This window comes from Trematomus bernacchii, unplaced genomic scaffold, assembly GCF_902827165.1.
Source record: "Trematomus bernacchii unplaced genomic scaffold, fTreBer1.1, whole genome shotgun sequence".
Taxonomy (NCBI): Eukaryota; Metazoa; Chordata; class Actinopteri; order Perciformes; family Nototheniidae; genus Trematomus; species Trematomus bernacchii.
The window spans coordinates 11,342,323-11,352,592 of NW_022987593.1; the positions used below are offsets into that span (position 1 = coordinate 11,342,323).

The 10,270-nt window shown below is 38.5% G+C and overlaps 1 protein-coding gene across 1 annotated transcript in view; it reads left to right on the forward strand.

Annotated features, from left to right (window-relative positions):
* The first annotated feature begins 721 nt into the window (after positions 1-721).
* mad1l1 (mitotic arrest deficient 1 like 1) overlaps positions 722-10,270 on the forward strand; it is a 74,397-nt gene continuing 64,848 nt past the window's right edge. The window contains 12 exon segments of the mRNA XM_034130446.1: positions 722-834; positions 2,284-2,436; positions 2,530-2,670; positions 3,243-3,356; positions 3,358-3,424; positions 3,515-3,641; positions 3,761-3,842; positions 5,405-5,489; positions 5,492-5,546; positions 6,673-6,766; positions 6,768-6,788; positions 7,281-7,342. Coding sequence (XP_033986337.1) covers positions 2,293-2,436; positions 2,530-2,670; positions 3,243-3,356; positions 3,358-3,424; positions 3,515-3,641; positions 3,761-3,842; positions 5,405-5,489; positions 5,492-5,546; positions 6,673-6,766; positions 6,768-6,788; positions 7,281-7,342 — 992 coding nt within the window. The 5' untranslated portion in view covers positions 722-834; positions 2,284-2,292.

Consider the following 10,270-nt stretch of genomic DNA (forward strand, 5'->3'; position numbering starts at 1 on the left):
CGGCGACCCTACGGCTCACAGTCCAAGCCCAAGGAAGTCACACATCCAACTACAAACAGGTGCCAGACTGATATAAAAGCTATGAAAATAGAACACTATTATACCAGTGTTTTTCCTGTATTATTATAGACTTTTTCATTAAAGCTGTCAGTTGATAGTGTTGTTGTGGATCCATTTTGCTTTGATTAACTGATATGTTAACTATACACGCAAATCACACGTTTGCCTCATGGGGCTTTGTAATCTGTACAGGATAACACAGTCCTGTTTGAACCCACACTTCAGGAGAAACTCTCCAAACAAATCCCATTTCCAGGACATACAGACATGTAATGGTCGTCACCACAATACAATGTACACAATATAAATGACAAATAATAAAACGTAAAGGTGAAGATAAATTAAAAGAAGAATTAAGGACGATTAGTATTTCTCATACTAGTTCGCACTCCACCTGCCTGATGTGGATTCAAATAATGTCTTGCCTCCTCATAAAATGGCATAACGGCTGCCATGATTTACTGTCTGTGGTCTTAAATGCCCACCTACCTTTACCTGAATTAATTGTAGTCTTCCTTTAGGGTAGTAACTTGTGTTAAGATCATAGACTGTATGTTAAGATATAAAACTTTGCAGTGCTGTTGTGGATCCTACTGAAAGAAGAGACTACACTATCGCGATACGTCATTAAGTCTCGCGTTAGTACACACATCTCATTCGAGACAAACTGGAGGGATTTCTGAGTCTGCAGTGGGTGCAGCTAACATGCTAGCAGAGAAAACATAACTTATCTACGGATTGTCGGATTCTCTTCACAAACAAGTCATCTGTAAGGTAAGGATACATGCTTCTGAGCAATAGGTGATAACAACGTAAATGCTAATGGTTCCTTTAACGGTGTTAGCATGTTAGCAACTTGCAAGAAATGTGCTATATAAATAAAACTTGATTTGATTTGAACTTCTGAATTGCTGTAGAAACTTCACTCACTTTACATATAACGTTAGCTACCTAGCATGTAGTGACACAGGAGCTAAAACAACACTGTAAACAACTAAACACAAAGACAGCAACGCACAATTGCCAGGACAACTTTAATATTTTGAATGCACATTTGTTTTTATGTGTAGCTACTAGCTTAGCTTGGATAACTTGTAGTTGTTGTTGTTTGTGATAGTGAGCAAAAGCCAGTTACAATTACCGTTATATAACTATATTCTATTTAACATAGATTTGACTATTTTTGCTATCTTTAATATGTGTCTTTATGACTCTTGTCACTAATTAAACGAACACACAGAAAGCTAGGGGATATGTAAGGCATATATACAAAGCTAGGGGACATTATTTGGTCAGATAAATACATTATTAGAGCTAAACAAATTAATTCTCCCGATATCTTTCTTGTTTTGCTATCGGCTATTTATTTAACGGTAGCCAACTGCTAGCCTATACAATTTTAAAATGAGCTGATGAACCTGACACATGCTGTATATACATACTTAAACCTAGAGAAGTTAAAGTAAAATGTGGACATTGTACTACAATATAATAATATTACAACAAAAATGCAGAAAATGATAAAATAAGATGCATGTATAGTAATAAGAAATGTACAGTGAAATACAGGAACAAAGCCAAAGTGGTGTTCTTTTTGCACAGTATAGTATTGCACAGGTTATTGTTGGTATAGTCCAAATTGCACAGTTTAGGCCTAATAATGGGGTGTTAAGGGGTCTTGAGGGGTGAAATAAGTCCAAGGGCAAGTCTAGAGTGTTGTTAGCTATTGTAGATATTTTGTTTTGTGTAGTGCTGCAGATAAATAGTAACTACTGTTTCTGCTACTTTCTACCAAGTGCCAAAATAAAACACATTGTTATTTTATAAAACAATTAGATTATTTCTAGCATTATTGAATTGAACAAATCGAATGTCAAACTGAACACAAAAGGCATACAAAAGAATGATGGTTTCATTTTAAAGTGCAGTTTTATCTTGATAATCTCTTTCAATTATCTCTGAAAATTCCTGAGTGCAATAGAGTAGTCTTTTGTGATAAGCACATAACAGAAGACTGCGGTAAAAAAAAACGATATATTCAGTTGTTTCTTGTTTTATGTTTTGCTACGTATTCTTCTTTCTGTGTCTTTGTATTCACCGCATACCAAAGCAAATTCCTCGTATGTGTTAACCTACTTGGGAATGCAACCGATTCTGATTCTGATCACTTTAAAGACTCTTGCTTTTATCTCTGAATCTTCCATTTGTGCACTACCACACCAGACTCTCAAGATGGATTTAGAAGATGACACCTCTGTGTTAACAACCTTGAAGTCCTTCAATTCCTTCATCAGCCACACTGAAGCTCCACAGCGGCTGTCAGAGGGCTCAGCGGGGAGTGGGAACCTGCAGAGTCAGTACAAACGCAGCATGGAGGTACGCAGAAACTGGCAGCATCAACACTAAGCTGAGTGAAGGCGGTAATTAACATGCGACCTTGTTCACTTACTGACTTGTCTTTCCATTTAGTTGATGGAAGCAGGAGAGAGGGTTCACTCCAATAATCGCTATCTTCAGTTGGACGGGGAGAAGAAGCAGATGGAGCTGAGTCACAAGCGAGCTCGATATGAACTTGAGAAGGTCGCTTCTGACAGCGCACGAGACTTGGAGGGTACACACTGCGCCCATTGTTATACAATATATAGCAAGTATATTACTAAATATACAGTGGTGTATAGGAATAAATACAATTTAAATGCTGAATTGCACAGTTTTAAAGAGTTGTCTGCTTATAGGTAATAATTACAGTTTTTTTCGAATGCTAAAACACATTTTTTTGAAGGCAGTGCTTATTAGAAAATGTCTTACATGAGGCCTTTTTCTAGTGCTTACACCCCGATTGATAAAGCAGTTTAGTGTTCATGGTCATTTGGATGTGCATTTGTTTATTGGTTTATGTGAGTAGCATTTTTAATGGCAGTGTTTTGAAAATGGCAAACAAGTGAATATGTCAGATTTCTGTGTCTTACTTGGAGAACTGTGTGCAGTGTTTTGCAAAAAGTGTCAAGATGAATAGCAAATTGGGTGCAGAGCTGAAAATGTATTTAGAGTTTTGGAGATTTGAGCTCAGGTTTTGCTCTTTGAGTGTGAGATTAAATAATTGTGCTTTATGTGAGATTTTAGTGTTAGCAACTGAATAAAAATACTCTTGGTAAACATGTTTTTCACCCCTTATGATACAGCATGAGGTGGATCGAAACCAGGATCTTCTGGGGCGATTAAAAAAGTTTCAGGAGAGAGAGACGGAGGCAGCTAAGAACCTGTCGGAGCAGGTGGAGGCCAACAGAGCTCTCCGTAAAAAACATGGAGGGCCTGAACAGGAAACTGGAGGAACGAGACACTCGGACTGAATACTGCAAATCAGGTACGCTCACACAACACCGCACAATGCATCTATACTCTGCGTCATGTCTCTTTATCTTTATGTCGGCTTACTTCTGTAATCTGTTCCCAGACCCATCAGTTTCTTTGAAGGATGAGATCAGAGAGCTGACGCAAAGGATTCAAAACCAAGACTCGACAACTTCTTCTCAAACCCTGGAAAACCAGGAGCTGCAGGAACAGTTAGATTTACAACGCAGGTACACACACACACACACGCGCACGCAAACGCACACTACCAAATAGCTTAGCTTTGTTTCAAGTACTGCACGAGTTAATTGCTAACCTCACACTTGTATGTGCTTCGTATTTCAATCAGGAAGCATCAGGAAGTCTCTCAGCTTTGCCAAAGTCTCCAAGCTGCGCAGTCCTCCTGCTCAGAGCACATTGTCAAGATTAAGGTATGTGAGGCACGATCAGGACTGCAACCATTTCACGACTAGGGGTTAGTTAGTACAGATATAAAAGGCAGGAAATTCTTTGCTTTTCTTCTGTTTTATATTATATCTTACTAAATATATGGGTTTTGGATAAACTGCAAGGAAATGTTTTCACTATTTTCTGACATTATTTAGATCATTATTGTGCAAGTAATCGGCCGAAAAAGACTAATCATAAATATAATCATAAATTGCAATCCCAGATGACAAAACTTTTGGCCAGTTTTTTACTATAGTTAGTACACAAGCTTGTGTAACATGAACAAATTGAGATCACAACATTCCCATGTACCTTATTCAAAACTGTACTGAAGGTGCTCACGAAAATATGCTAATGATAAACACTACCATTTATAATTCACAAGCTGAAATGAAAGCATCAACTAACACTGGTAACACATTTTATTGCTTGTAGTTTTCAACCCTCATTTATAAGCCAATTCCATCAGAGTGGTAAATGCAGCAGCGTGCAAACACGCAGCTATTAACTCTGTTTAAACAAGAATGAGTGGCTGGATGAGGACAAGTCAAAGACAAACCAACACGATGCAGACTATCAGAAACCTGGGTAATGTGAGGATACTGTATACAGCAATAAGCTGTACAATGTATTTGTGTAAGCCAAATATGATTAGAAACTGTAAGACAGTCTACTCACTCCGCTTATCATTTGAGTGGTTGGACATGTTTGTGTTTTTAACTATTTTTTCACTTCATTCTCCATTCATTAAATGCCTAAAAAGGCTGGAATTTTGTTTAAAGGTCACCTATTGTGCAAAATCCACTTGTTCATGTCTCTTATACATGAACATGTGTCCCCTCTGTGTAAAGAGACTCTGAAAGTTTCAGGAAAAAAGATTCTCTCTCTTTTTGTCCTGATCCATTTATATAAAAACCTGTCTGAAAATGAGCGGATCAGATTTTGGCCACTTTATGATGTCATAACGATGTGTTGGCTTGTGTAACCAGGGGCGCCGCCAGGGATTTTGGGCCCCATGAAAAGATAATCACATTGGTTACTTAAACATTTTTTTCTTAATGTTCTAAAATAGTTTGGGCCCCTGTCAGTCACGGGCCCTTAGTCCTAACTTTTCACCCCCTTACGGCGCCCCTGTGTGTAACCATTAGCCAATCACCAACCAAGGTAACCCCCCCCCCCCCCCCCCCCCCCACCAAATCACCTGAATCTCCTCCTAGAGCACCATTGTGTTCTTTTTAACCAAATATCTCTCAGAGGGGCGTGGGGAGGGGCTCCTTATTTTCATCTAAAGTAACAGACAGAGAATCAGCACTTTGGAAACAGGGCTGAAACAGAGGGGATTATGGGATGCTGCAATGATCTGTTTGGTGTTTGGAGCCAAACACTTCAGAGACTAGTTTTGTATATATCTGAGACCTATAATATATTGATGAAAAACAGTATATAGGGGACCTTTAACATCACTTTCTCTCTCAATTTGACATGATAAACTTGTACTGTTTGGTATTTCTTTAGGTCATTTCTCTGCCCGTGTTCCTTGCAGGAGTTGGAGCGGCGCCTGGCGCTGCAGGAGCAGGACATCGCCATCGTGAAGACTGTGAAGTCAGACTAGGTGGCCAAAGTTCCAGACTGGAAAAGGATTTGAAGCGCCTCAGAGAGGATAATGCCTTCCTCCGAGTCAAATTGTGTTTCAGTTTTTAATGCGTTTTTGAAAAGGTCTCGCCTTTCAAAAGAATAGGCTGGTTTTATCTTTATAGAATACAGCCTAGTGCTGAAATGTTTTGCTTCAAAACTCTTGACATTTCAGTGTGGCTATAGGTCATCATACCACACTACGCTTTCTGTGATGGGTGACTTTTGAGGAAGGGAGGTGGGAGAAAAGTAAATACCCAGCGATAAATGTTAACCTCGCCAAGAATATGCAGAAAACCCAATTCTGTGTGTTTCCATGGACGTGATTTTTCACCAGTGCCAGTATTCTGATTAAATACATTATGACAGTTTCACTTCTCAAGATAACTGATAAAAGAATGTTGGTTACACATTTCTGCTGAAGATGGTTTTTTGGTAGTCAAATGTTCATGGACAAGAAGAGTAATGGGTTAAGTAATATCACGTTGGAAAGTCTCTCTGATATAACATAACTGTCATTATTGATAACATCTAGTGCAGGGGTGTCAAACTCAATTTCATCGTGGGCCACTTTAGAATTATGGTTGCACTCAAAGGGCCGGTGGTAACTTTAAGACTATATAAATATACATAGATAAATATATATAATATATATATATATATATATATATATATATATATAAAATAATGTATTATTTTACAATATTTCCTCTGCATTGGATTATTATCGGATAGGGTAATAACTTCATAATTAACTACGACTGAAAGCAGAAGTCTGGGGCAAATAATTGCAAGTAATTGCAAGTCTCTTCAGTGAGCATCTCACAAAATGAGATGCATTGTGGGACATGTAGTTTATGGGCAACGTGCTCCTGTAATAAACTGATTATATGCTTTGCAAGCTCTTGTGGGCCACATAAAATGAAGTGGCGGGCCGGATTTGGCCCCCGGGCCTTGAGTTTGACACCCCTGATCTAGTGGCTCATTTCTAAACTGCAGTTACATTTTCAATTTTAATTTCATATCTTAATTTGTGTGGGCACAAATAAACATTCAGCTCACTACTGAATAAACTCACTAAATCAGATAGTGAATGTAGCGCGGAATCAAAAGTAGGCTCTTTTCCACATCGGACACCAACACTGGTAGTTTGAAGTTAATATTGAGTTTTGTGCGCAGGGAGAGCAGGGAGAACTGCAGCCTGCTGAAGGAGGAGGTGGAGGGGCTGAGGAGGAAGCTGGAGAGGATGGAGAAGCAGAAGGAAGAGCTGGTCCAATATCGAACTGGAGAAGGAGGTAAACTCACTTGTATTTGGCATTTCTCATTCTAGCATTTCATTTTCATATTACACTACTCTAAACATGGAATTAAAACATTACTAGCTGAGTATTTGGACTGGATAGCTCACCTGGTAGAACCCCATGTACTGGGGATCGATTCAACCTGGGACCATTTATGCGGTGCATTCTTTACTCTCGTTTTTAAACAATACTATGGGCAATACAGATTTTATTTTTAGAAAATGTCTTAAATACACAATATTATTATGTTAAAGTCTAGTCTTTTGCATATTCTTTTGTACTTCTTTTGGTTTAAATTAAAGACATTTTTAAAAAATTTTTTTTAATTTTACATCAATTCCTTTTTACATTTTTTATGTATTGTTATGTTGTTTATACGTGGTATATCTTTATTTTTATCCTGCATTTGACGGCTGTCCTTGTAAAGATATAATTGACTTTCTTTTACTGGACATACATGTGATCAATTCTGTCTTTAATCCTCAGAGGTTAGCGGAGAAGCTCAAAGCCTGGGAAAACCTCGGACAATCTACTGGACTCAACATAAGGTGCGTGTGCGTGTGCGTGCGTGTGTAAAGTTGAATCACTATATTCAAGTTTAATCACTACAATATAAATAGATACCACTAGATGGAGCTGTGGTCCCTCCAAATAAATGTGCCTCATCACTGTGGATTCATTCCACCAGTGTGTATAGGTGTGTGTTTGTTTTATACCTGCTTGTGTATGTGTGCAGAGTGTCTCAATGTATCCAGTCACAACTAGTAATGAGAGAATGATTGCATGTTTCCTTGTGAGCAGTAGAGCACATCTGTCAGATTATCACACACACACACACACACCATTTTTTCTTTGATTAACTCAGGCTGTGATGTAAACAGAATGCTGAATAGGATACATGCACTTAGCATATTTGGTTGGTTTTCTACTGTGTGTTAGAGTGCGTCTACATGCGCATTAAACAGGCTGCCGGATTTAGACCAAACGACTAATTGCGATTGATTCGACTGATTTTGCATGTGCGTTCTGATTCACCTTAATGGAAGGTTTGTCATGAATCATACATTCTTATTATCATTAGAAAATAGATTAAAAATAATTATGATGTACCTAACGTATGTTTTGTTAAAGTCTGTAGTATACAATTTGTTAGCCAGGCTATATCTCTGCGGCTGCACAATACATTCAAAATGTTATTAAAACGCAAAGCGCAACTTTTATTGTGCATCCAGCGATTTTAGATATTGGAAAAGTCCATATTGCGATTTCAATAACATCCTGGGCAAGAAAAAAAGGGATACATAATGTAAAAGAAAATGAAGTATTCCCTTATGTACGGTTTCATGTGTGTCTTATGTAATGCGATATAGGACATGGTGCATTAGACACATTCATATTTATTAAAGGACCTTGTTTGATCACAGCAATGTAATACCAAACTCTCAATTTAATACACACAGTCATTGGGTTGGGCTGTCAGTCATTTTTCAGAAAATCTGAGGCTCTCTCCCTGGGTAAATTGAGTTGAAAATGTGAAACCCCTCCTCAAAAAAAATCAGGTGTTCAGACTGCCATGTCATTGGCTGCCTAAGTGCTTCTGCTGAAAGTAGACCCCCCAAATAAACTGCGCTGCACATCGAGCTTCTAAAGGGCAGCCATATGTCTGAGCCTCATGCTGATCAAAAGTAAAGGTTAATGCAGCTTGCAAATCAACAGTTAGTAACTCCTTCAAGCTGTTTTACCGTTTACTAAATGGCCGACTTAATTGTCAGGATGTTGTTTTTCCAGCGCAGTCCTGTGATGTCGAGGCGAATGGAAAACAGGAGCGTTTTATTCAGCAGTCTGTTTACTTCATCAGCGCCCACTGAAAATGAGTATTGACTCTGATTTGTGCATTAGTGGCATATTGTGCCCTATAGGCTGCTAGGCAGTCATTATATCATCATGTATTATGTTCATGTATGTACATATCTTAGGTACGTCAAATTTGACTCGTTTCTACACGTTTTTATGTTGGAATAAGGGGCTGTTTCATCTAATTGCCGGAAAATAACATGGATGGTTTCATTTTCCAAGGTATTACATTTTGTAGCTTGTTTTCAATAAGTATATAAATTGTCCAAAGAGGTTGTATTCTACAGTGTGCCTGAATGTAATCATTGCGTAGGTGTGTAGTGTGATTCTGTGTAGTTTATTTATGGCATCCCGTTGGATTTGACGTCATCTGAACTAGGGCTGCACGATTTTTGGAAAAAATCTAATTGCGATTTTTCTGACAAATATTGCGATTCGATTTGCGATATTTGTTTTCAAGCGACCCAACGGAAGTTTATTGTAAAATGCGGCCATATCTCCGGCTGGGAAGGTCGCATCAACGTGCTCCCGTCTCTAGCACCCCCACAGCCCGAGCTATGAGTGAAAGAACAAAACTTACGTGAAACTTCCGTTGGGTTGCTTTAGAGTCAAGCTTCAGTTTAAGATTCACCCTGTAATAGATGTAGAACATTGACTTGACTTTCAACATCTGTCCAGGGACTACAGATGAAAAATAGCCTGTTGGCTAACTCTGGCGCATTTACAGTAATGTCAATCAATGTGCACTGTCCCTGTCAAATAAATAAATAAATAAAATAAAATGTGATGGAGCATTACTAACCTGACTCGGATGGTTTGTTTCACCAGACCATCTAGGAAAGCTCCAAGCTCTGTTGGAGAAGCCTGTGACCTAAGATTTTCATCGACATAACTACTCTGTAGCTATGTTCGTATGACAAATAAAGAACCTTGTACCTTGACATTTGGAAAAGGGCAGGCACTTTCAAAAATACTTGGCAGGTGACTGGATCAATCTGTCTATCACCTTCTATCATGGGCCACTTCTGATTGGTTAACAATGGCTGGTACATGTGGAGCACAGCACTTCTGATTGGTGTGGATGACTGACAAACAAGAAGAAAACAAAAAGAAGAAAAATGTAAAAAAAAAATAATGTTAAAAAAAAATCGCATAATTTCAAATCGCGATTTTGATTTGAAATCGATGAATCGTTCAGCCCTAATCTGAACAGGACATCGCACGCTCACTGCTTGATAGAGCCGAAGGTCCGTTTACGCCGGTTGTTAAACAACATCGTTATGGGGAAATGCAAGTTTGCGTCCAAATGGTTGGAAGATAAGGAGGAAGGACAATCAATACTGTATATAGTAAATGTGAGGTAAAGTGTGTCGCCAATGTAACCGGTTAGAACTGGAAGTGGCGATGAGGTCTTAAAATGTATGGAAAGGGTCTTAAAAAAGGTCTTAAAAGGTTTACATTTGACTTCAGGATTCCTGCATATACCCTGTATAGGTAAAAATGATCAACAAGTTCCTATAGAAAAGTACATTGATGACGTAAGTGTTGACTTTTCCTTTGAGCTTTCCATGAAATATCTCATGAGGGCGGCTGTGTTTTGCTAATTGTTCATTTTGCTAGGC